Consider the following 26,275-nt stretch of genomic DNA (forward strand, 5'->3'; position numbering starts at 1 on the left):
CAAGAGGACAAGACAGCTCTTTAGGCCTTTAGGCTTTAAGAGGGCTCCCTGACATTCGGGGATATCGCGCAGAATGAAAAGCGTTTGTACATATCAAGTTTGGATTGTCGCCAGGGCATCGCTTCGAGGGCTGGTGGTGATGGCAGGCGCAAACGCCTTGCGATGCCGAGCTGACACCTTTGTAGAATGCTGTCTCTTGCTACGCCAAGTATAGGAAGAACCACATAAGGCATATGTAGTAATGCCGTAAGGAAAGGTTAAATTTTGAGTAATAGGTAGGACATGGCCGCCGCGTACTAAGAATGAGAAATTGCTTGAGTCTGCTGGGATCAGATCTTCTTGCATTCATCACGAGACGCGTCTTTCCGAATTGAATCAATTTGAATGTATGTTGTACCTCGTGTGCCATACGTGTCCCGCGCTTCGGTTGCTGGGGGAATAGTTGTGTGATTTTGGGAAGACAAGTGGGCACCTTGCTGATATTGTTTGCGTGGAAAAGGTATGTATGAACACTTTCTTCCTTCTCCCATGTTATGCTAAACACCTTACTCCCGATAGCCTTGATTCCCGGCATATCGCAGGCCAATATTTGCAACGGGATAACCGCAAAGATCTCCGAGACCCCCCCTTGTCCTCGACTTCCAACTCTACTACGCGCTGGTCGTATCAAGTGCACCCACTATCCTTCAACCGAGCGCCAGCATGGCCACAATGCTCCAGACTACTCCTGAAAATAAACCAGGTCGTATATCTCAGCTGTTACCCACCGTCAAATGCTCAAGTTGCAACCAACCTGTCCCTCTGGACGAGTTGGGAGATCACACCTGCTCTACCCCGCCGCCTGTTCCAACTCTGCCCAAGCCCTCGAGTTCTTCGGTCACCGTGGCGGCCCTTCTACCGCAACGCCTGCAGGGTCGCGTTGCACCCCTCTCATCGTCACCGACAGCTCCCGCTCCGTCGAGCTCTCCCTTGGCCTCCCCGCCGCCGCGATCCCAGGGCTCACCACCGCGCACGGGAAACACCGCAAATGAAAGGCTCAAGATCAACACGTCTACCTCATCCTTTCAGCCAAGATCCAGTCCTTTAGCCCGATCGGCCCCTGACAGAAACGAGACGACTTCACCCTTATCAGCGCGTCCCCGAGATCCGTTTGCATCCCCAGCTTCGCCACTTCGTAGCCGCCCTCTTCAAACGGCCGACCCTCGCGGCTCAGTATCCTCCATTCATTCCACCCCGACCACAGCCCGTCCCCCGTTCCCAGTTGGCAGAGATCCTCCTCCATCGGCCAACGTTGGTCTCCCAGCGTCAAATAACAATCTTCCTCCTCGTATAGGAACTCCATCTGCCTTGAACGGACCGCCCCCAATTGGCAGAGATCCCCCTCCATCAGCCAAAGTTGGCCTCCCAGCGTCGAACAATAATTTCCCTCCTCGTATAGGAACTCCATCTGCCCCTAACGGGCCGCCCAATGGCCACGGCTCTCGTCCAAGTTTTAACGGTCCTCCTAGTCGAAATGGTTCCCCCGCGCCAAACGGTCCAGCTTTCAATAGAAATGTTCCTGGGCCGAACGGTCCACCCCCTACTAATGGCTTCCCTCCTGGCCGTGCTGGCATTCCATTTAACCCAAATAGCCCCCAAGGACCCCCTGTAGGGATTCCTGGAATGCAACCTCGACCATACGCTTCATCTTTACCTGGGCGAATCCAAAGCCCACTCCAGGTCTCTGCCGGCCCTCCTCCAGGGTCGTATCCTTTAATTGAGGAAAGAGATATTGATACAAAGACGGGCGGTGAAGCGGGTATGGCAGGTGTTGGCAGAAGGGGCTTCGCCGCTGCAGCTCGAGCCGCTATGTTTGCCGTGCAAACTAGGCCGACAGGACCACCGCACCAGCATGGTGGTCAATTCAATCCCCCTAGATTTTTGGACGACGCGGTACCGCGCTGTAAGTTTGCCGGCATCTAATTTAAAGAAATTAACTGACGGTTGGCGTCGGCGTTACAGCGGCAGAGACACCTCCGTTATCACCGGGTTCTGGTTACTCTTCTCATTCTCCGGGCCCTCAGTCTCCACTTGCTCAAAACGAGTTTTCTCAGCTGCAAATGCCAACCAAGACACCATCTCCCCCAATAGCAGCACCTACCATTACATCCATCGCTGATACCCCCCCTCCTAGCTCTCCGATGGCCTCTTCCTTCGCTGCCCGCCTTCCTTTCTTTGAGAAGCTCAAGAATATTGTACCAGGGGCTAGCGCCGCTCCTGAACGCACCCCTACACCTACAACTAGTATGGTCACAACACGTGACAGGTCTATGTCTGCAGCGTCTAATAGCCCAAAACTCCCAACTCGGTCCATGTCATCCAGTACATCATCTTCCAAGCGAAATCGCCAAGATAAGGTGCCAATGTCCCCAAGTTCGGGCTCAGAATATGGTCTTGCATATGCAGATTCAACCGACTATGAGGATGACAATGACAGTCTCCCTAGCAGGAAGAATAGCAGGAAGAAGTCTCCACCGCCACCACTTCCCCCTCTTACTTCTTCCATTCTTCGATCTGGCTCGGGTGGTGGACGCAATGCCCGGTTTGCCGCTATACCTGAGCGCAGTGATCGCAGTGATCGGAGCGATGACCGAACAGGAATTCGCATTGGAAACTCAAAGAATGATCGACACGAGAGGGATAATTCTGCCTCCTCGTACTCTTCCACGTCCAGCATTGGAGAGATTGCTGGGAGGACACGGACCAATTCTGCTGCTATTGCGCAGGCCTTGGGCCTTTCTCGGACGCCTCCAAGCGAGTATGCAAAGTTGGGAGGTCCTGGAGTCACAGGAATGGGTGGGCGCGTAGGGAGGAGTATCAGTGGCAGCAGTAGCGGGAGCAAGAGCGCCTATTCGAGAGCGACCAATGCCGCCCCAGTGGAATCTAGTGGCTTGGAAAAGCTGGCAATGGAGGCGTTATTGGAGCGTGCGAATGACGGAAATGACGGTTACGCAAGCGGCTTGACGAAAAGCAAGTTAAATGGGAAACAGAGGTCATTCGAAGGCTCTAGCAACGGGAGTAGTATGCGAGAACTTGATTCTCATCCGTCTGAGGTGGATGACACTCGCAGCGTGGCTTCCGGCAGTTCCAGGGCATACCGTAGCAACACTGTCCAGGGAGTGTCTTCGCCAGAGACTCGCCCTCCCAAATTGCCCACTCGGTCAAAGACGGCAGGTGCGCCAACTGAGAGAAACTCGTCACTAGATGCCAATCGCGTCAAGAAAGACAGGGTCAGAAAAACGAGAGTCTGTGTCAGATGTCATACAACTATTGAAGATGGAAGATGGGTACAAGTTGATGGGGGAGGTATTCTGTGCGAAAGGTGCTGGAAGAACATGTATTTACCCAAGGTGCGTCTGACCTCACGGTGGAGAGCGTGAACCGACTTCCTCTCGTTTTATTAGTGCCGTCGCTGTAACAAACCAATCGAGAAACAGGCTGTATCGTCTTCCGACGGTCAACTGAAGGGCAAGTACCATAAAGAGTGCTTTAATTGTCACACTTGCCATGTGCGTACACCTTTGCCCTTAATCTTTGCTGACAGCTACAACCTCCTCTTCTCACAGAAACCCTTCCCTGATAAAACGTTCTACGTCTACGACGGGAAGCCTTTGTGTGCCTATCACTATCACGAAGCCAATGACTCACTCTGTGCTGCGGCACGGTGTGGGCAGCCTATTGAAGGTCCTTGTGCCGTCTCACACACTGGCGACAGATATCACCCTGAACATATGACATGCGAATACCCTGGATACCCGGAATGTACGGAAACACTGAGTGAGTATTGGGAGGTGGATGGCCGGATGTTGTGTGAACGGCATGCGCATAGCGGTAAATCGGGTAGCGATGATGAGGGAGAAGAACAGTGGGTACAGAGCTCGAGGGCGATGAAGCGCGTCACACGATTCATTGATCTTACGGGTGGTGGCACGTTGGGTAGCGCTGGGGCAGGTGCTGCTCCAGTTGGAGGCAGTGAGTTAATGTGACGGGGACCCTCTTATTGATCATCCATTTTTTTCTCCCTCTTGCTGGCTCTCCAGCCTCTATCTCGTCCCCTTTTCGACTTTTTTTTATATCGGTATAAATTATCCATCTTGCCCTTCCTTCTTTTCGTTCCATTCCTTTCTTCGACGCTCGGTTTTTTATCCGTGGATTTGATCTTATAATAATGGGACACTACTTACCTATGCACACATAATCGATTTGAATGACATTATCAACGTTTGTGCGCAAGCGCTTGATTTGATCAATATCTGAACTTTTACAGAAACGACGTGCATGCCTGATGACACTTGAGACAGCGACGAATATGTAGGGCTACATACACTTCAAACAAGGGACAATCAGGCAGTGAAGCGAAGCGTTGGACAGATTCCCTGACAAATTTATCATTTTTGCACCTTGTATGTAATTAGGTCAGATAAATGGGACAATTTTTATTTTGACAGTATATTTGCCAATTGTTCAAGGGGCTGACACAATAAAAACAATTACAGCCGATTTCATATCTATGCGGAATCCCCAAAAAAAAAATTGAGCCCAGGACCCCAGAACCAAATGACATAATGTTTTCACATCCGCAATTCCTAACATGCCTCTAAGTTCCGTTTGAGTTCAGTTCTTTCGACCAGAGTCCAGGATGCCCCCTAGAACTGTATCCCGAGATCTCAAAGCTCGTATTCCGGTCCTCTATTACGAGCAGAACTTTACCATCAAAGAAATCTGTGGACTTCTAGGCATCAAAAAGTCTCTCGCATACAAAACGCTCTCGTACTCCTCAACCTATGGAGTTCCCTATAATCCTCATGCTCGCATGGGGGGTCGTCGCCGGATTCTCAACAGAGAAGACGTAAAGTTTGTTGTGTCCCTGATCGAACGCCGCCACTGCATCTATCTCGACGAGATTCAAGAGGAACTCTACCTACATCGCGGCTGTCGCCCCTCCATCCCAACTTTGGTTCGCACACTACGAAGGCTCGACTTCTCTCGAAAATGTGTCTCAATCCGCGCCCTCGAGAGAAATGACATCATGCGTGCTGCCTTCATGAATACCATTGCCGAAGAAGTTCCACGACCTGACATGCTCAGTACCAGTAGACCCGGAGCTTTCGGAGCGTTTTCGAGTGAGCAAGGAGGACTTTCTATTTGCTGGATCGAAGGTTTGAGTGTGTGGCGGATTGTCGATGTCAACACTCTTGTCCTTATCAACCTGAGACGACCGTTGATTAGCGTAGCGTGAATAAAAAAGGATATCAACCAACAAGAGCACGAGCCCACTCTTTCATCATGAATGGGGTGAGTGGAATCGAGACGCCGGTCGCGTCGATATAGGTATAGCCGCCATCGTGGTCGTTTTGATATTTCTTCTTGAGCTTTGCGCGTTCTTTTGCCAGATCATATTCTTCTTTTGAAAGCCCCGGGTTGTCCTGTGATAATCGTGTTAGCAATTCCAAGGACGAGGTTTGACGAAACTCAGCAATACATCGTCATCTCCGTCACAGGCCGCGCCCTCGTCGTCAGAACTCGATCCCCCTTCATTATCACCTGCTTTCTGTCAAAAAAACTATGAGTGTGTTGCCACCATAGATGCCGTAACACATCTTCTACTCACCACTCGTTTAGCCGACTTCTCGATGCTCGGCATTTCAACAAATATGACAACCGGTTTCCCCACCGGTGCAGAAAGGATCGTATTCTTGACTAGGTCTTGGTATTCCTCGTAGTTGACCACATCAGGAGCGTCGCCCTGCCTAGATATTGTAAAGTAGATTAGGAACTGATATTGTAAGGATAGAGTAAACGTACTTGGCCGGATGGACTTGTATCTTGCAAGGGTAGACATTGCGGGCAGTGACTTTGTACTTCTTATCGACATGGTGCTTCTCTAGGATCGCTGTTAGAAGTTCGAGATAGTTGTCTTTTGACTCGGAGAAGTTGTGGTTGAAAGTTTTCGCCTTGATATCCTTAGTTTGTTTCTTGCCTTTGCCGTTGTTGCCAGCTTTGTAGAATGTGAGGCGAGCGACAACGGAAAGTTCGATTTCAGTAGGTTCGGTACCACTATCAGGTGTATCTACCATGATGAGAAACTTGGTAGACGCGACTGAATGGGTGTAAACGAGAACGATGAAGATGGAATACTTGATTCGGGGTCCCAGCCCTCAGCTGAAGCTAATAGGTACAAACAGCCAAAAAAAAATTTGGAATTCCGCATAGATTTGAAATCGGCTGTAATATGATTATTGTTTAAATTTGTCCACAACTCTGTTCCCTAGGCGAAGCTTTTGTTAAAATTAAAGTTTTGCCTCATGCCGAAGAGACAAACTGAATTGTTCCTGAAATCCGTTCCATTTACAAATTTTAATTCTTAACAGCCTTTTGTCCTGTGGATGTACCTTACAACACATTTAAAAAATAGTAACAACAACCAATAGCGCCTAGGCTGTGCGTGATGCAGAGGCGAAGGGTGACTGTGACGAGAAAAAATAGCCAAAGCCAGGAGATCAGGCGATAATCGCGGGTGGCACGCCATTTTCAGCAAGGGAAGTTGCTCCTCCGGCTCTGAGAGATTGGCCAGCAGTGTCGGAATCGAAAAAGCGCCAGAGGCGTCTGATGAAGAAGGTGTGGGTGGGCACAACACTGTTGCTGGTCAACCACAGAGGCGAGCTGTAGGGGAACTTGTGGTCGCAGGCGTGTAGGTATGCGAGAAAGCGATTGTGAGGGTCGAAGATGCGTGCATTCTTCCGAACGATGATGGTGTTTCCTTCGAAGAATCTGTCGGCCTTATGGCCAGGCAGAAAGAACTGAAAGGAGACATCGGAGAAACGTACAGAAGTTCTCTTGGTGACCTTTCTGGGGTCACGAAGTTGAGGGTCATCGGGATAAGTCATTTCACCCAGTCGGAAGAGGGCGAAGAAGCCGGTGAGAAATTGTGCAAGGAAAAGCATGTCATCGTAGTCAGATGAGTTGCCAAGCGCGTTGACGACTTTTGCAAGGTCATCGAGAGTGAGGGCACGTTTGCGAGAAGTTGGAGAACCGCGTAAACGTCTGCAGCCCTGCAATGTACGATGTACAAGAGCAGAGTTGCAGGCGGTGCATACATTCGGGAAATAGGGTTCGAGTTGTTGGCAGATGCCAGAGAGGTAAGTAGCCACAGAGCCGGGTTTGATGTGGTGGCACATGTAGACTGTGAAGAGGCTAAGAGTATCAGGGGTCGGATCAAGAGGGAAATCATGTAGTTTGATAAAGTTGAGGTAGGAGTTCAGGGCAGAACCGTAGTTTTTCCATGTAGAGTTGTCAATTGCTTGACCAAGGGCGATGGCTCGTTCTCTAAGCAGCCTCTCCCGTGACCAGGGCTCCCTGTGGGGTTGCCTGGCCCGCACGGTGGTGGGGATCATTTTTTCGTTGCCCCCAGCGGCAATTGAGGGGGTAGAAATGGTGAGATGGTGAGATCCGGGACGTACTGGCGTGCGACGTCGAATTTGTTTCTGGAGATGGCATCAGCGACGGAGTTGAGTTCTCCAGCAATGTGGAGGACTCTGAGCTGTATGTCGTGGGTAATGCAAGTGTCAACGGCATCAATGAGGATGGAGTTGTAGTGAGGGAGGCATCTCAAGGTGTTGAAGATGGCAACAGTGTTGTCGTTGTCGGTGTAGATGAGGAGTTTCATTGTGGGGGAAACACGGAGGACATCAGTGAGGTGATGTATGGCGGATAGAACACATAGTGCCTCAAAGAAAAAGATGTGCTCTTCGCTAGTTCTGCTGGGGGTAGGGGAGTAGAAACCGACGCGGTCATCAGGTATCCAAAAACCCATGCCTTCTAAGCAGGCATCACAAGAAATCGTGAAGTCCGCAGCATGTTTGTCCCAATAGATTTGTTGAATGAGTTGGACACCGCTATCACGCTCCAAATGATTGGCGGCCCAGGTGAGGTCGGCGCGGACAGCGTTGTTGATCCTGATGAATTGATTTGGAGCGGATTTGCCACCTATCTTTGCATAAAAGTGGTTGAGCGCGGGTCTGAGCAAGGGAAAAACATTAAAGCTCCAGTTGATCCATCCTGCTAGCCTTTGCCATTTGCGTAAAGTGAACTTGTGTTTCGAAGAGGTGAATTCGTGGATGGCGATTATCAATTCTTGTAGCGTGTCGGGCGGCATCGTCATGGAGAGCGTGTTGGTGTCGACTTCAATGCCGATGACGGTGAGCGGTGATCCAAAGATTTGCTTGCTTTCTTTGTGGGGTAGATTGATCTCGTCCCAGAGTTGGAGCAATTTGCCTTGGTTGGTAGGCATGTGCTTGCGGTACGGGGGATAGTAGGCAACGTTTCGTGCGAGTTCTGGGCCAAAAGAATCATCCGAGTATGTACCCAGGAGTTCAATTCCCCGTTTCTTCTTCGCAATCCATGAGACAAGCGACATGAAAGCGATCCAATTACATCCTGAACCGCGCCCACCAAAGGCTGTGTTCCTGTCGACGTGTAAAGACCCAGCGATGCGATTGACTTGCTTGATTTGCCAGTAAGGGTGAACTGGGAGCAGCCTATAAGCCTCAGCAACGTCCGATTTGAACAGCACACGAGGTGAGTCAGGAAAACAGTCATTCAGGGAAATGAGGAATTGCCCCAGATGTTGTAAGTTGTCTAGCGGGTAACCCATGATTCGTTCGCGCGGAATCATGCTGTTGAGCGAGAATTTCCCTGCACTTTGATCAGTGACCATCCTCAAGTCAGTCGAGTGAGGTTTGGGGACAGCGAAGACGGGCATGCAATACATGCCGGGTAGTAGTTTGTCTCCGAATGATTCGGAGAAACGACCCTTGAAGAGTTCGTGGTCTCGTTGATTTCTCAGGAAATGCGCTTCTTCAACGTTATCCGGCTCAGGCAGTGAGGCGTCAAGTGTGTCAGGATATTCTCCAAAGCGGGTATCGGCCCAAGGCCAGAAACCTTCTCAGAGACCCTTGCACACGGAGTTGACAAAGGGTTTGTTTGGGTGGTTTTCGAGTAGTTCCTCGAAACGGTCAACGAAAATGGGGGTGATGATATCAAATAAGTGCGGATTTTGATTGATTGTTCTAGTTGCGATGGGATTGCTTAATTCAGAAACGGGGATTTCAGGTAAAGGTGAGGCGGTCTCTGTCCAGTCAGCAGAAGAACGAGAGAAGATATTAGCGCCGTCCCAAATGTTGTACCTGAGGTATTTCGGGTGCAATTCACGCACTAGTTCCCTCCTTGATATCGCAATTTCTCTCCCCGTGGGTTGGCTGTTTGCATTTCTTGCAGACGTGACGGAATCTGCAGTCGTCCGCAGAGTTCCTGCATCCATTGGATGAGTTGAAGCGATTACAGATCTCAGATTTTGTGGCTTTCCCCGAAGATCGTTTGGTTCCGAATCTGACATGGTCTGATTCGACTCCGTCTGGCATGAGAATGGCGGAGTAGAATCTGATGAAGCGATGGGTGTCAGTGAGAAGGGCATTTTGGGCGCCCCTGACTTCGTTTCGGATGGCGATGTCGTAAAGAATGATCTTCCTGTGAGCAGAGGTGATTCTAGCAGAGAAATGCCCTTCGATATACTCCCCGTAACCCCTGAGTTCTTGTTCCCTGTGAGGGAAAGCGAATTTAATCGCTTTGACGGTGGCATTCCAGGCACTGGTCCACTCGCCACTCGTTTGGACTTTCTTTGCTGGATCTGATCGGCCAAGGGAAATTTCAGTTGATCCCATGCATCCAATGTTCTCCTTAGGAGTGGAAATGTGGTGCAGTGAGGAGAACACTGCATCAAGGTTGACAGCTTGTCCCTTGATGATGTTGTCCCATTCTGAAGTGGGGAAACTGAGCAGCGCGGTCCTGGAATTTTGGATCCACTGCCTGACGACTTTGTAATCACGGGCGAAGAGTTGGAGAGTTCGTCGAGACTCTTCACAATCTCTGTTTCCACTTTGCCTGGCTTCTTCCTCTCGATTATACCAAGGCATCTTGGATTCGAAAATTCTTCGCTTCTTGTTCGAGGGTTTGTCTCCATCGTCGTCATCGTCTGATCCTGAAGGCGAGTTCCCCCTTTTCGACCTGTTGCTGTCTTTGCTAATTTGAGAGATGAGTTCGTCAATCGCTCAGTTAGTGCCAACGGTCTCAAGTTCATGTTCCTCAGGTTGAGCAGATTTGCGGTTGAGTCCAATCGTGGCATGCCTTCCTTGCTTAATCGCTGAAGAAGCGAGGGCTGTGTGTTCATCAAGGGTTTTAGCGTAGACTTCGATGGCGGCATCTTTCGCTCTGTTAGTTTTGGATGGGTCGAAGTTAAGCGTCCCGATAATGCTCGATAAGGCTTTGAGTTTTGTAATTTCTCCTCGCCTGAATTTATCGACCGTATCGTCCATATATCTGATTGATTCTTCCTTGAGTTGAGGCTTCTCGAGGTCGTCATGGCTCCCATTATTTCGAGCTGGGACTTGGATTTCTCCTGTGTCATCGTAGAGGTTCTCATCCTGCGTAACAGATTTGGCTCGGTCTCCAGTTCCAGGTCCATCCTGTCCAGTAGGGTTGGTCTGATCTTCGTTGCTTCATCCAACTGGATTCGATCCCATAGTGCTGGACAATCCATTTTCTGGCATTGCGGTCGCAAAGAGGTTTGCATGTCCTTCACTCATGAGACAGATTGAGGAACAATGAATACGTAGTATTATTAGTGACGAAAAATTCATATGTTAACACTGAATAATGGAGTAAGAAATCGAGACAAGAGTCTAGATAAAAACTTGGGGATCTTACCTGGTTGAGGAGTGAGATGTTGAGACGAGAGCCTATCGGAAAGGGGCGTCTCAAGCTCACTCCTCAACCATGAGGGGTAAGATCTAAAAATAAATTAGGACCTCATAGTGCGCATCCAAGCGTGGAACACGTGAGATGAAAGATAAAAGCGAGCAGCGGCTCTGGGTCGTGTGTCAGCGGACACATGACTGTTGTTGTGCGCGTGCAGCTAGCCTTTGGTCGGCTTCTAGTGTTCGCAAGTTCAGTTCAGTCCGGTTTTTTGCCCCCAAAACGCGCAACCGTGGACCGCAACCGGTCTAGGACCGACCCAGATATTGAGGGAACCGAACTGAACCACCTAGGACCGGTCTTTTTCGGTCTATGGAGCCAGTTCAGACCGATCCAGACCGGTTTTTTTGCGTATAATTTATTATACCAATATAAACCATTTGTATCTTGACTATTATTACTCTGAAAAATAAACGGGTTATATGAAATAGTAAAGCATGTAAATACCTGTCATTCTACCAATTTTGAAGAGATTTAATGAAGATTTGACATAGCTATGACTGAAACCGAATTACATCTCATAGAGACTTGGGTAAAATATGGATTTGGTTATATCTTTCTCAATTCTTAACCGTTTTTGATGAAACAAAAACACAATAAAAGGTAATAAACGTGGTTACAAGGGTATGTAACGCATGTGACCGTTTAACCGGTTGCAACCGATCAAAACCGGTCTTTGAACAGTTTTAATATATTTTCGAAATGAGGCAACCGGCAACCGGACCAACCCCAAATTGGGGCAACTGCAACCGAAAAAAAGACTGGACCATGGTCCGGTTCAGTTCGGTCCACCGGTTTTTTGCGGTCCTATGGACTGAACCTTTAAACACTATCGGCTTCTATTGGACTTGAGTAAACACATTGTTTAAACTCGATTTTTTTACATTTGGACATCACCTTCACACAATAGGCAAACACAATGTCAAAATAAAAAAATTCCCATAGGTCTGCTTTAATTACATAACAGGTGCAAAAATGATTAATTTGTCCTAGAATCTGTCAAAGACTTCGCTTAACTGCCTGATCATCCCTTGTTTAAGGTGATATGTATAAATATATGCTCTCAAAACTGTGGAATATGCTGAAACCTCTTTTGTCCTGGTATATTTACTCTCAATTTCTAAGTTTGGTGATAGAAATGTACATCCATCATATGCATAAAACAAACTTACAATAAAAAAAGGGATCAGATCCAAAAAATGAACAAATAAATATAATTTGAGTTCAAATTTAGAATATGCTAAAATCTTGGCCCAGGAAGTTCAGCAAATTCTAAATATGAATTTAGATCATATTTATTCAATCATTTTTTGGATCTGATCCTTTTTTTTATTGTGAGTTTGTTTTATGCATATGTTGGATATAAAATTCCATCACCAAACTTAGAAAATGAGAGCAAATATGTGAGGGGAACACTGGTTTTGGTCTATTCTCCAGTTTTTAGTGCCTATGTTTACACCTATGTGGCCCTTCATATCTGTCGCTGCCTGAAGTGTGAGTGTGGGTAATGCGGGAACTGCAATTCGACAGCCATCTCCATCTCGAGCTGGGCCAGAGGGGCAGGGAAATGGTGATTGATATTTTGATGACTGTGCCATTGGTGACTTTTTCTAGGAGACATTAGTGTTTAAAAGTCCGGTCTGGTCCGGTTTTTTGATGCCTCTGGGCCTTAACCGTAACCGTAACCGGTCCGCATTTTTCCCAAAAGTCAAAAGACTGAACCGGACCGCAAAAAACCGCAGTCTGCGGTCTTTTTGCGGTCTATAGACCAGTCTTGGTCTTCTTCGGTTTTAACCGGTTTAAGACCGGTTTTCTGGCCAATATTTTAAAATTATGAATCGGTAAATTTGTTAACGTGTTTCGTAGCTTTAAAAAGAGCCCAAGAACGTTAAGTTCCGTTGAGAATTGGTGTTTCTATAAAAAAGGTCGTGTACATCTACTATTTTTAACGAAATTTTACATTTTTATTTATATCTTTGTCAATTCTGAACCAATTAATACGTGCTTGGGTGCGTTTTGAAGGGTATTTAAGGGGCTACAAAAGACCGGTCCATTTAGACCGGTTTTTTTGCGGTCTTTAGTTCTCAAAAATAAAAGACCGTAACCGCAGGTCCGGTTTTTTGCGGTCTTGGTCTGGTCTGATTACGGTCTTTTTCCAGTCATGAGACCGGACTTCCAAACACTAGGAGACATAAGGCTGATTCCAAAGTCTGCAAAAGTGTTGGCTCTGGTGCACAAAGTTTCTGTCTTTTAAAACCTTGCAAACTGGGATCCTTATCGTCAGAACGAATCTTGTCTATCTGCACAGCCTTTCCACTGAGTATAGAAAGTACCAAGTGGAGACGGAAATGCTGATGGCCACTGAACTGGATGAGCCTGGGTGCCAGAGTCAATCCAGTCAGAAAGTGTGACTTCCACTGGGAAAGAAAGGTTCAGTAAAATATGGAGAAACTGATGCAGCATTGTACTCGGAGCTGTTCACCAGCCCACCGGCGGTGTCAGTGTACATTGGGCCTGAAGTCCCTGATCCGTTGTCAGACAGGTTGGGCGACCTCACCCCCACCGAGTTGCAGTACACAATTGGGCCTGCTGTCATTGAGGTCCCTCTCACTCCAACATCGGTTTTGCCAGGCAGCCATCTACAGTGCCCCAACCCCAACAAGGACACGCCTCCCCTGCCGCATGAGGAAGAGCTGTACTTGAGCTGTACCTACCCAGCCACATGATGCTCCATCCTGTCGTGAATGTATACACCTTTTTTCCGCCTCTGCTTGTGTGGTGGTTGGGATGCTTGATGTACCATAGATGGATCCTCTGACCACTTTGCTCAACATATACATTCATCCTCCTGATAAGTGCTCCATGCGAGACCTCTCTGTCCAATGGCAGCGGTCTGATTTCTCATGGGCTCTGCAGAGCTTTGACCCCAACCAGATAGACCAGTGACTGTTCTGTATGAGAAGTACCTTTGATATACAGACTGGTAAATCTGAGTTTAAATCCATGTACCGCGCGGCTCCCATGCCTGTTTCCATAAAAGGTTCGATGATTTCTGACCTCCCCTAAACAATAAGCATGTGTCGCATGATGTGCACCGCGTTTCCACTGTATTCACGGTCTCTGTTGCATGAAATCAACACATTTCCCCACGAATGGCACATCTGTAAAATCTGGAGTGGTTGCATTCAAACCAGACAACTTCTCGGATTTCTGTACTTCATCCATTTTGTCACTTAGCTATCTGTTCTTTCTTTTCCCTCCTCGTTTGAGTAGATAGTAGCCTATATTTTTGGGAGGTTCTTGTTTTCTTGCCATAAAATATGTACATTCAATGTTAGAGAAAACACAAGGATTAATATAAATATATCAGCTGTGCTTCTGGGGTGCATAGCTGAAAGACAATTTTGGGTTGGACACAGGGAAATCATAGACCAGGAAGATTTGGCGCGGGCCAGACCAGATTGTTAAGGGGAGGTCAAAAATCATTGAACCTTTTATGGAAACAGGCGTGGGAGCTGCGCAGTACAGGGATTTAAACTCAGATGGACCACCCTGTATATCGAAGTCAAGGGGCTGTGAGCGGAAGATCCTGAGAAAGTGACTCCCTTTGTCTTGTCCCATCAAAGTCCCAAAGGAGTTGAATCCAGGGTCTTATATGGGAGACTAAATCAGCACACACAATGCGATAGACTTGTAGTTGACTTGTAGTATTCACGGTAACACTAAATACACAGTGTAACTAATAGAAACTGTGTAGAAACACTATTTTATAAGCCTTGATGCTTGCTCCCTCAGTTGGATGTAGGACTCAAAGGAGGTGGAGATGATGGTGGAAGGTCATAATATTGATCAGCACACTGCGCAGGTGCATTGTGGGATGGATAATCAAATGAAAATGAGGTTTGCATTGGTGTAGCAGAAGGGGAAGCTGAATTGGTAAGTGGCAAGTAACTTCTACTGAATCTCAGTTCTTGGAAAGAGTTGATGAATGTTGTTCTGGGTTGTGATTGAATGGGAGTAGCAATGTTGAGATGAGCAGCATTGTTTTGATCTTGAACATCCCTGCAAATCACACTCCTGGTGTCTTTGATAGTGAATTGTAGATTTATGTTTTGTAAGCGGGAGGTATCTGTTGCAAAGATTGCATTGTACAAGCAATGTGCTGCCAGTGGTTCTGATTTCTTGGAAGATAGTGTAGTTGGCGGAAGCACCTGACAACATCTGGAATTGCACCGTCTCAGTGGGAGTTTTGGGTAAAGCGGTATAAATCTTTGTTTCTCGGTGGCTCATGGTGTTGATATATTTGATAAACTTTTCATTTTGGGTGTCTGCAGCAGGGAATGCTGTCTTGCATGGTATTTATAAGGATTCTTCTCAATGCTGTGGTTACCCGGAATCCTACATGTTTTGACTATAGCACAGCTACTACAAAGTGCAGCAAGTTACTAATCCTACTTGTTTTGACTCACAGTGGTATGCTATGGTGGGTAGGAATGCGAGCAGCAATGAGCAATCAACCAGGTTTTGCAGCGAGTGATATCGAAGTGAAGCTGGCTTGATTTGGTCTTACCTGGCCGATATATTGGACCCTGGATTCAACTCCTTTGGGACTTTGATTGGACAAGACAAAGGGAGTCGCTTTCTCAGGATCTTCCGCTCGCAGCCTCTTGATCGAAGTTATCATATGCAGGCTGGTCACGAGCCTACCAACCAGAGATGTCAAATTCTTGGCCAGCTTTAGTGCACATGACCTGTGACAGAATCATCATGATGAGAGTTGGGAAAATTGGGCCTCAAAGCAGCAACTGGGTTGAGGACACTGAGAAGACAGATTCCGGAGAAAGCACGAAGCACATGGTGCTGATAATAATAAAAAGCACTTGATTCACACTTGCAACATTAATTATGCACTATTAGAGTCCCATTGCTCTGTGATGTTTTACATTCTGCACTCTACAACTGAGTATGATCTAGAAAGTGTGTTTAAAGAGACAGACCTGATTTAAAAGTGTTCCATGGCAGGATGATCTTCCATAAAAGCTTGTAAACCAGCCTGGGTGTTTGGAGAAAAAGTTGAAGTGGAGAGGGTTATGTTGAAATCTGCAAGAGTCCAAACTGGGGAAACAGCATTGCTGTGTACTCAGGCTTCACCAAATCAGCCAGAGATATATACTTGATCCCAAAGAACACTTACTGATATTACTACAATATTGCTGAATGCCACCCACCAAATCAATATAGGATGAGACCCAGGAGTTCTTGTTTAGGATGTTGAGCCACACGATTTTGGGAATGAGTGGAATCGGTGTATCGATGCCATCAATTTTCATGGAGTCCATTTGTAGAGTGGAGATAGTGTTTGGAAGTCCAGTCACAGGACTGGAAAAAGACTGTGACCAGACCGGACCGTGACCGATCAAGACTGGAAATTAATAGGACCGACAAAGACCGTAACTGTGGTTTGGTCTACGGTCCTCTACGACTTTCAATAATTCAAGACTGAGCAAAAACCAAATTAACTGGTCAAAGACCAGTCTTTCGTGCTCGAGTCTTGAGGGCCAAACTTAGAATAGATTGAACCTCATATGTTTTTGATGAGAACCAAATAGTAATGTTCATCAACAAACAAAGTATTTTCTTCTCAACCACCACCACACCACCATCCCTGCGACCACCTCCAATCCGTCACCATTGCCACCACCAACCACCACCTCTCGCAATCATCCTTCAACTGCCGCCAACCAAGGGGGTTCAAGAATTTAAAAAAAGTAGCCGGGGTCGAATTTTTTTGTAAAGCCCTGTGTGCTTGACCTACCAACCTATGTAATCAGGCACATGCCTATATATGGCAATATGACATCATCATCATGATCCCTCTGATCCTCTAAGGCTTCGCATACCCAATTTCGTGGGGCTATCTCCCATGCAACACATTGTAGGTGGCACTAAAAAATAAGTGAGTGTAGTGATTAACTTTTGCAAGACTGATACTCACCCATTGAGTCTCACATCCAACCCTTTTACATTTTACCAAGCCATTGCATTCTGAGTGCAATACCACACCACACAGGCATCTGTTTAGAGTGTCTGATGTGTCGAAAGCATGAAGATGATTCGAGTTTTGAAATCAGGTCACACAGCATACCCATCGGTGTCAAGAACTGGTCACTAACTGTTTTGTCAGTAAATTGTGATTGATTAAAACATTAGACAAAAATTTGATGAAGATTAGACTGTGAAAAACAATTTTGAAGCCAGAAATTGGGCCAGATATAATGAAATATAATATCCAGTCAAGATAATGTACTATACAATGATATTTTACATGCAGAAATACTGTAAATCACCTTGGAAAACCAATTTAGGACTATCTCATAGAGGGTTCCAAAAATCTTTTTTTCGGCCTATGGCTGACCTACCTATCCAACCCCTGGTCTGGCATTCAGATCCCTGAACCCCCTTTCCACCAACTACGCAGAAAATGATGACAACTTGGCAAGGCCACGTCACCACCCAACGGATGAACGACGACGATGGACGGCGACAACATGGCATGTCAACGGATGTCCCATGTTGTCCAGATAGTGACAACGACGACTCACGTCGTCACTATCTACATTACTGGAGGTGAGCAATGTGACTGCTCTCCCTCTCACCTTTATTCACACAAAGATCAGGGCATGTTGTTACAGCGACGTGGCTGCAACCACAACCACCCCCTCCCTGTTCGACCACCCCAACCATCTCTGCACATGCTAACGGTGATGACGATGTGGCCACCCCACGTCACCAACTGAATCAATGAGCCCACGTCATTTCAATGACGACTTGGCATGACAACACCACCCAACGACGATGCCTGCACATGCTAACAGTGACGACGACGTGGCCACGCCACATCACCAACTGAATCATTGAGTCCACACCATTTCAACGACGATTTGGCATGACGACAACACCCACAAATGGCAGGTAGCAGCCAGAGATGACCACATCGGTTGACATCGATCCAGGTGAGCAACTGTTACCCCCTTCCCCCTCTCCTTTTTTGACATGAGAAGCAGGGGTCATGTTGCCGTCGATAACATGTCAACCAGTAACCCATGAACGATGACGTTTACACACAGATGGACAACAGGAACGACGATACATGGATGAACGACACAGATGGCGTATGTTGACGGCGACATAACAGAAGAACGATGACGGTACATGGACAGATGGTGTATGTTGACGAGGACCTGGTGTGTCAACGAATGGTCAAGTTGGATGTGAAGACATCCGTAGTTACCTGTGTGCATTGTTACCAAGTCGTGTACAGTGACCCCCTCCCTTGTACATTAAAATATTTAGTATATTGTTGTTTCTTGGCCACCTGACCCCTACAAAGACTGGTTTAGACCAGTTGCAAACTGGTTAAGACCAGAACCAGTCAAAACCAGTCTTGTAACTGCAAAAGACCGCAAAAGACCAGTCTCTTGTGGTTCGGTCTGGTTTTTTGAAGTTTTTTGAATTGGGAGGACCAGTTACGGTTACAGTCTAAGGCACTGAGCACCAAAAAACCGGACCGGACCGGACTTTCAAACACTAAGTGGAGAGGATGAGAGCATCTAGACACAGATGTAAGTAGAGGTTCCAGGTGAGTAAAAGGATAAGATGGAAAAATCTCACAAGACTCTGTAGGTTTCCTGTTTAGAATGTAAGCAAATTTTATAGAGGCTTTATAATCATCAGGGCTGCCAAAACCTGACCCTGTCTTGAGGAAATCTAAAGATATGGGTTCTTGCAGGGAGAGAACAATTTGAAGGTTGATCTGTTTGTTGGTGTAGCACAATGTGGCAAGAAATTCCTTGACAAGTAAGCAGCTTGTATAGTCGATAACTGTGTGCAACAGGGCAGCAATTGATACATCATTTATGGCTGCTCCTTGGTGGTCTCAGACAAGTGTAGACTTGTCAGGGTCAACCTATACTCAGAGGTGAGGGGCACAAATGATGAAGACCCAGAATGAGACGCACATCTGAGTCATCTACCTGCTAATATTTTTGCCCTTCCCCGGGGTCTTGGCAGGCTTCGCACTTCCAGCAAAAGACTGTGGTCTCCTGAAAGTGAGTTGTAGTCAACGGCGTGTCAATTATGAGTACCCACCATGTAGCTCATGGTTTTGCCACAATGAAAGTAAAGTCAACTTGCAGGCTGCGGGCCATTGCTTCGCATGGGAATACGAGTCCTGGTTATATATATATGCCTGCTTGTAATACAGATCATATCAGCCCCAATTCCTCACACATTCTCTACCTCACTGAAATTCATTCAGGTGAAGATAGCTGCCTATCCTAGTGTTCTGAATATTCAGCTGATCATCCCATTCCCTGACAGGTACGTGCTATTCTAGATACACCCATACAGCCCCTTCAAAAATATATAAAAGCCGGGTGACTGAATGTCAAATCCCCATCCCCTTCCTCCACTTCTCTTCCCTCTCCTCTGCTTCCTCTCGCACTCCTCGCTATTGTGGGCTTCTTTGTCACTGGTGTCCTTGTTGAATGTGACTATTTTTAAATGCTGCTCTCGACGAGCATGACTTTATAATCAAGTCTGTTCGAGGTTAGAGGTCAGTATTCACTTATCCCGCGAGAATACACAGGTATTGACCATTGTTTTCCCATAGGCTGTTGGCCCTGTGACGAGCGGACCACCACTCTCTCAATAAACCCCCAGGGGTTTGTAAACAGATGCAAGGGATGTATGCCCGATGTCGTGTAACATCCCTAGATGTCCCATTCATCAGTAAGTGTCAAACAAACTTTGGTTCCTTTCGTTGACTTACCTCTTCAGCAACTGGTGTTTGAAGGTGCTACTCATGCTCATTTTTTTAGCACCTCAAGCATTTGTAAAGCTTATTGTGAGGGTTAGTACATGCTTGTCTTTCTGGTGTTCGAAGGTGCTACTCACGCTCGTTTTTTTCAGCCTCGCTTGGTGGCAAATGGACCATGCTAAACAAGGTGAGTACATGTTCATGCTGTAATCATTGGAATTATGCACTCACACCCAGTTTTTCGAGGATTTGCGCCCAGTTTTTCTGAGGTAGTGGCGAGCAGACCGCCCAGCTCTGAGCTAAAGTGCCATCGTGAATGTGTTGAGCCTTGCATCTATGCGCCATAACTCAACGTCGTCAACAGTGTCCTCAGCACCTCGCCTATCCATGGAGCTGTTTGAAGAAGGTTAGTAAATGCTTGTAATCCAGTGTTGAAGGTGTGTATGTACTTACCTCTTGCTTTAGCACAAGGACACCCTTTCCTTGCGAGGTTTTGGACACACGGCCAGCGGACTACATGATCGCCACTTCGAGCCTCGTAGTCAATCATTGAGAATGTTCGTCAAGTGGAGGAGAGGGACGGTGCAAAGCACCACATGGAATTTTGTTGCAATACAAAGTGGGTCAGATATTGTTACAGCATGCAAAAAGTACTGACTTCTCAGTCTGTGCACATCGAACGTGTTCCTGATTGTGCCAAGGATCATAGAGGTTGTTCTGTTGACCAGATATATTGTCATTGGCACTTTGGCTCTAAAAAGGTATTGGCACACTGCTGTACCTTCAAACTTTGTCGTTTAGCGTGTTCTGCTCCATTCACGCCTCCACAGCCCATAAACATCGCCGTTGCTGTTTTGAGCCCTGGAGTGACATATATCCATCCGAAAAACTGGCACATGCAGTGCTGAAGTACTTGGAAAGTTGTCAGTGTCGTGCAAGATACCCAATGCAGCGTAGGTACTCACTTTCTCCCATTCTTCATGACCCATATCCCAGCTTCAAAATGCCAGAGCCTGCCTCTCTGTGTCGTATCCACTCATTGCCTGCACTCCAGTGCCCTTCCAGTGATGTTCACGTGTTTGATTTGAATGTTCAATCTTCACGTACACATTTTTGTCGATTTATTAGTCGTCCTTCTGCTTCCCCAACCTGTGTGTGTGCGCTTGTCAGATGCACTGGCATGAGAAAGATACCCCTCAGCACCTATGTCCCATATTGTATCCAATCCGTTTCGATTGTCAGTCTGCTGTGTTTCACAAATTGGTGAACAGTGCTTACAGACAAACATTTACAAATTTTAAACTGAAAAGTGGATGTCCACTTTTCAGTTCAAAATTGACACTTGTTTGGTAACTCTAGTAGTAGTAGTACTCGTACTACTAACACCACCCGACACTGATCCTTTTTGAAGAGTTCGTTCCACTCAAATATCGACAAGAGTTGGTGGTCAAGTGACAAGCCCTCTAGTCAATGTCGCTTGCCTTCCCTATTCTCCGTGTCAAGCAAATCTAAGCAATGGAAGCAAGCACCCACACTGAATGGTCGACCGACCCTTACCGCGGAGTAGACACCCAGGATTATATCTAACATTTTCAATGCTCCCAGCGAGTTCCCTGCCTTATCGCCCACGATAAGCTGTGGCCCTACCCTCATCGTTCCAGAAACTGAAAACATACCAATCGCACGCAGCGACGAGGTGAACTCTCACTCCACCCACTCACATACGCCATTGCATCGCAAGTCGTGTTTTAAACTGCCATCGTCTTCTACAACACCTCGCCAGCACCTTGGACCTCCCTCCCACCACCATTGTCCCCACTGGCCGCCACCACCTCATTCGTTGTTGACAACACAACATGACAGCATGACAAGGATGACATGGTGACGCTATGTCAGCAAGGGAACAAGTGCTGAGAGGTCCATGCACTGTGATGACAACGATGCGGCGTTGCCTGACAGTGCTGAAGCACGACATTGTCACCCAGCACATGTGCCAGCCCAGGTGAGTTGGCCACATCCCATCCCCCCATACGATATATTAACACTGAATTCAGGTGCCACGTCGCTGACAGTGACATGGCAACCAAACGACGAATCAGTCGTCATTCGTTGTTGTATGCACACCACTCACCCCTCCCAGTCACGGCGGACAACACAACCCAGCAATGACACGACATGACGCCAATCAACGACAATGAAAATGATACACAATGGGTCACCTAGCTACCGTACAACACACCCACCTATGCCCTCGATGCACCCACACTCTTGGTGGACCCAGGCAACAAGCGATCAGGAATTCGCCCAGCTCCCTGAACACGACTCTGCATCGCCAGCGTATATGCTATCGGCGTGCTATCGACCACCCCATGCTCACACCCCACGGGACATTGAAGAAAATCGATAAATCATATGAGGATGGTGTGAAGTACCGGTTTCAGGTGAGTTCCCTATCCGCAGCCCGTAGATGTTGTCGTCATTTACAACTCAACACTTTCATCTTGCAGAGCTGTTGCATCAATGACACCTATATTAAACTGGTCGCAGGATGCCTCACTTTATTACCTGCCCATCCCATGTTGTGTGTCGAACCATTGCATACTTTGTCATTCCTCCCCTCCTCGCTCTCTGAACCAACCCATACAACCACAGCAAGGGCGCCCAAGAAGTCATCCTCCCAAAGCCATCCTCCCAATCGGTCTCTTCCTATTCGCACTATCCCCCTACTCCCAAGATCACCACCACTTCAAATACCCCATAACCATCATGATCAGGCATCCTCACTGAAACTTCCCTCCTCGCCACACTAGAACTGAACATTGCAGCCTGTGCGCTCGGGAGTCGCCACAGAGGCAGGAATGGTGTTTATTCAACATGCACAGGGTTTAGTCGGGGCAGGGCGACCAGTGAGGACTAGTTGACAAGTGCAGCTGCAGGGGATGTAGCTGGGGGGAGGAGAGGGAACCTGTGAAAGTGAGGCTTTGGACGGGGTAAGGACTTTTGAGGCGTATTCAGGGTATTCAGATTGGATGTGGAGAGGATTTTGAATGTGACTTTTTGCCGCTCCCTCGTTGGTGGAAGATGATAACGACTGATTCTACTTTTGCATTAGATCATTCTGAGGTGCTACTGCTGTGGCCAATGCCTTGTCGGTGAGATCTGACTTCCACTGACACCTACTTGCCTATGAGATGGACAATATGGTTAGTCGTTCCAATCATCAACATATTACCTCTCCTCACATTCAAACAGGTTTCTTCCCTTCTTTTGGAATTGCTACACTCCAATGTGATGGTGTATCTGTAGAAGGAAATAGAACTCAGACGTCAGTCACCATGAAGTGAAGAATGACTGGATTGGGTAAACTACCTGTAGAAGGAAATAGAACTACAAGTAGTCAGTAATCTAGGTGATGATAATGTATAGTCGAGAAACTCACCTCAGACGTCAGTCACCGTGAAGTGAAGAACGACTGAGGTGGGCTGAAAATAAGGTTTAGTATATATACTGTGGCTTGACGTAAAGACTGGTAAATAGCGGGAGTAAATGAAGAGTGTGATAAATAAGAGCATACGTGTAAACAGAGCAGGTCACGAGACGTCTACTTCAACACTCCCCCAGACGACGAGGGACCTTCAGGGGTGTAACCGTCTTGAGTGGTCGAGAGTGCTTTCAGATGTTGAGGACAAGTCGGGTGGATGACGAAAGGGGTTTGTTCGTGATAGGTGATCAGCGATGACCGTGAGGGCCGATTGAAGATTGTGTGTCATAATAATAGGGAATGTTCTGAATGATGGTTAATAAGGGGAATAGGTGCAGAATGGTTGTAGATGTGAGGGAGTCGACTTCGTGGATCGTCAGTTTCGAGCATGCCTTGAACTTTGCGTGTAGTAACGAGGAATACCCTTGAGACGTCTACCTCAACACTCCCCCAGATGACAAGGGACTTTGAGGGGTGTAGCTTCGGTGATTGAGAGTGCTTTTAAATGTCGAGGATGTGAGGTTACGAGCCTGTCGATAAGACCCGCATTGGGAACAACATGCGAGGTGCTTCGATACATTGCGTCTGTCCGTTTCCAAAAATAGACTGTGTGTGTGCGTGGTTTGTTGACGTTACATTGCCTGAACCCCTCCATTGGTGCTGCACGGGCTTCATGTTGATCATGGAGTGAGGTCGGCGATGATAATTGAGCAAGATTGGCATTGAAGACATAGATCCTCGAAACATTAGTGATGGAATTGAGATGTTACATGGGTTTCTGATGATAGGGTGTATGATCATGTGACATCGGGAGGTGGAATGTTCACGAAGGGAGCGTACGGCAGGAGGTGGAAGACGTACAACAGAAAGTGGTGGAAGGCGTATGGTGGGAGGTGGAATGAGTGCAACAAGGTGGAAGGTGTGCGAGAGTTCTGAGTCATTGGTATAAAGCAGGAGAGTCAGGTTGCAGCTCAGCGTTCCATTTGATTGGATTCCACTGGATTGGGAGAGAGCTAGTGAACTTCCCAGATTCAAAGAATTCTTCAGCTCCCCCGAATATCGTGTTCCGGATGTGCGATAGTATGCGCCGTGAACAGTGTTATATCTGACGGTGGCATGTATGGGTGTAGGAGAATACCTGTATCTTAGGGTGTAGGTGGAGGCGTATCCGCGTAGATGGATGTATAGTCTCCATCGAGTTTGGTCATGACGGCGGCGTGAACTCTGTACTGTTAGATATAACTGACGTTGTTCCAAAAGAAGTCCGATGTGCAGATCATGAGTTGAGACATTCCTCCAAAGATAGCAATAGTGGATGAAGTAGGTATGTGATGAGGTGGGTTTGGCAGCACCGCACATGGTGTGCGTGAACATCGAGATGCTTGATCCTAGGCAACGCCGAGACCATTACATCAACCGTGGGCATTTACTTTGAACAGATGACACATCTCTCCACTCCCCCAACCGTCGGCGTGTCTTGCATGAAACGAAGACCACACGTAACTCATCCTCCGTGGTTGCAAAGGTGTAAATGTGATGTAAGCTGGCGAGATTGGGGAAGAGGTGTGTGAATAAAAGACATTTGTTGGTGAATTTTGAGGGAATGTGTAGGTGAAGCGAGTGTGGGCGACAACAGCACAGTGGGTGAAGGCACATGTGCAATTAGTGAGTACAAATACCGTGCGTGCAAGGGGGGCGTCGCTAATGTGGGTGCAGGTATCTCCCCCTCATCGACTACACTTGTGTCGGGCGGCAATTCATATCGTTTGGGTCACTGACCTGCGGAAATTTGGAGACAGTCGCTGGCAGGTAATGTGTTCTGTTATGCCTTGTGAGGGTGAAGGTAGTTATGGCGGGAGTTGGTGACATGCAAGGGTGAGCAATGAGTTTCATCTGTGAAGGTAGTGAAAACGAGCTGATCACGCTTGAATCTTCATCAGTGATATCCGCCCGCTCCCTCGTATCTAGACTCAGATATGTTCCAAATAGGAAATGTCCCCTTCGCGAAACTTGGTTTCAATGTCTGCGGGCTTGGAAAGCTTGTGGGATGTGATATAATTTCCTAATGGGATGGCTCGGTGGTCAGCACATCTTTGCACTTGACGGGCATGATTTTTGATGCCCAACCAACAATTTCTGGGGCAATGTTGAAGTCGGAGATGTAGATGGGGTCAGCGATGCAATCGTACGTCTTCGATAATTCGTCATAGCACACAAACTGATTCTTTGTCCTCTGCCCAGATATTGAAATTGGTGGTGGAGTGCTCATAGCCAGCTGGCAGGCCATAGCGAGGGGCCTTTTCCTTTCGCAGGCGCGTGTCTGTGAGGCACCACAACACCATCAGTGCTTGTGATGATGGTGGTAAGGATGCTCGAGGCAGTGGTGGGTGAAGGTGGTGTACTCGGGCTCCTTTGAGCTTTTGGGAACAATGGCGACTACGATGGGGGCAGCAGGAGTGACAAGAATAATGGCGTCGGTTACGATGGGGGTAGGAACTGTGATGTCGGCCATGGCGATAGGGCTGGACAATCAGCGAGGACGGCAAGAGGGTTTAACAATACACGAGGGGTTTCAGATGGAGTGAAGTGAGTGGGGGATATGGCTGTTGTGTAAGAGCAAGGTAAGGGATTGGTGATACAACAATCCTGCCTGAGGCATCTCGGCTGATGCATGCCTCAGTGATGATTCCACAATCGTCGACTCGAACAGCTGGAGAGGAGGTGATCCAACATATGTGTTTAGCACACATTGACATGACGAATCCCTTGGTACGTAGTATGTGTTGGTCATGGTTCTGAATCCTGGTCATTGAATCAAAGTCCTGTTACAGCCGACATGGTGGCATGTGGCGTTACATGGTATACCCCATTCTCATAGGGAGGGGACCGGTGGGTATGGAATAGTGTTGGATGTGCGAGACGAGTAGGTAATGACGTAGGGAGATTTGCATGGGCGGCAGGCATAAAATGTGTTGTACCAGCCGTATGTGTGTAGGAGTGTGTAGGAGTGCGTTTGCCGTAGAGTATTGACACGTTGCAGACTGTGGTGTTGCTCCCGCAATGGGGTGATGGTTCGGTCAGATAGGATTGAGAGTTGGGTACAGGTCAGGTTGCATCGCTGAAGTAAA

At 47.4% G+C, this 26,275-nt stretch overlaps 4 protein-coding genes across 4 annotated transcripts; 2 read left to right on the top strand and 2 right to left on the bottom strand.

Annotated features, from left to right (window-relative positions):
• Positions 1-702: 702 nt before the first annotated feature.
• LACBIDRAFT_305814 (uncharacterized protein) lies at positions 703-4,025 on the top strand (the record flags this gene model as incomplete). The annotated part of the gene is made up of 4 exons (XM_001874733.1): positions 703-1,942; positions 2,002-3,389; positions 3,444-3,548; positions 3,606-4,025. 4 exons carry the CDS (start codon positions 703-705, stop codon positions 4,023-4,025), a joined length of 3,153 nt encoding a protein of 1,050 aa, XP_001874768.1.
• A 657-nt stretch (positions 4,026-4,682) lies between these two features.
• Positions 4,683-6,190, bottom strand: LACBIDRAFT_305815 (uncharacterized protein). Its single transcript, XM_001875293.1, has 5 exons — positions 5,845-6,190; positions 5,651-5,789; positions 5,522-5,590; positions 5,301-5,465; positions 4,683-5,248 (listed from the first exon to the last, which is right to left on the bottom strand). The coding sequence occupies exons 1-5, from the start codon at positions 6,114-6,116 to the stop codon at positions 5,039-5,041; spliced, it is 855 nt and encodes a 284-aa protein (XP_001875328.1). The 5' UTR covers positions 6,117-6,190; the 3' UTR covers positions 4,683-5,038.
• A 6,817-nt stretch (positions 6,191-13,007) lies between these two features.
• Positions 13,008-13,444, bottom strand: LACBIDRAFT_305817 (uncharacterized protein; the record flags this gene model as incomplete). Its single annotated transcript, XM_001875294.1, has 2 exons — positions 13,008-13,224; positions 13,317-13,444. The coding sequence occupies 2 exons, from the start codon at positions 13,442-13,444 to the stop codon at positions 13,008-13,010; spliced, it is 345 nt and encodes a 114-aa protein (XP_001875329.1).
• Positions 13,445-17,951: 4,507 nt separating this feature from the next.
• LACBIDRAFT_322064 (uncharacterized protein) lies at positions 17,952-20,323 on the top strand (the record flags this gene model as incomplete). Its single annotated transcript, XM_001874734.1, has 15 exons — positions 17,952-18,020; positions 18,069-18,092; positions 18,479-18,487; positions 18,545-18,547; positions 18,638-18,705; positions 18,743-18,826; positions 18,919-18,956; positions 19,122-19,227; positions 19,446-19,462; positions 19,570-19,638; positions 19,728-19,759; positions 19,793-19,853; positions 20,031-20,072; positions 20,096-20,103; positions 20,132-20,323. 15 exons carry the CDS (start codon positions 17,952-17,954, stop codon positions 20,321-20,323), a joined length of 822 nt encoding a protein of 273 aa, XP_001874769.1.
• Between the last annotated feature and the right edge of the window lie 5,952 nt (positions 20,324-26,275).

This window comes from Laccaria bicolor, genomic scaffold (genome assembly GCF_000143565.1).
Source record: "Laccaria bicolor S238N-H82 LACBIscaffold_2 genomic scaffold, whole genome shotgun sequence".
NCBI classification, from domain to species: Eukaryota; Fungi; Basidiomycota; class Agaricomycetes; order Agaricales; family Hydnangiaceae; genus Laccaria; species Laccaria bicolor.

What these genes read in the sequence shown, in the direction of transcription:
- LACBIDRAFT_305815 (XM_001875293.1), bottom strand. Translation starts at nt 6,116, where the DNA reads ATGGTAGATACACCTGATAGTGGTACCGAACCTACTGAAATCGAACTT. An exon ending in AGAAGTCGGCTAAACGAGTG is followed by an intron (nt 5,591 to 5,650) that starts GTGAGTAGAAGA and finishes TTTTTTTGACAG; the next exon opens with AAAGCAGGTGATAATGAAGG. An exon ending in CCTGTGACGGAGATGACGAT is followed by an intron (nt 5,466 to 5,521) that starts GTATTGCTGAGT and finishes CGATTATCACAG; the next exon opens with GACAACCCGGGGCTTTCAAA.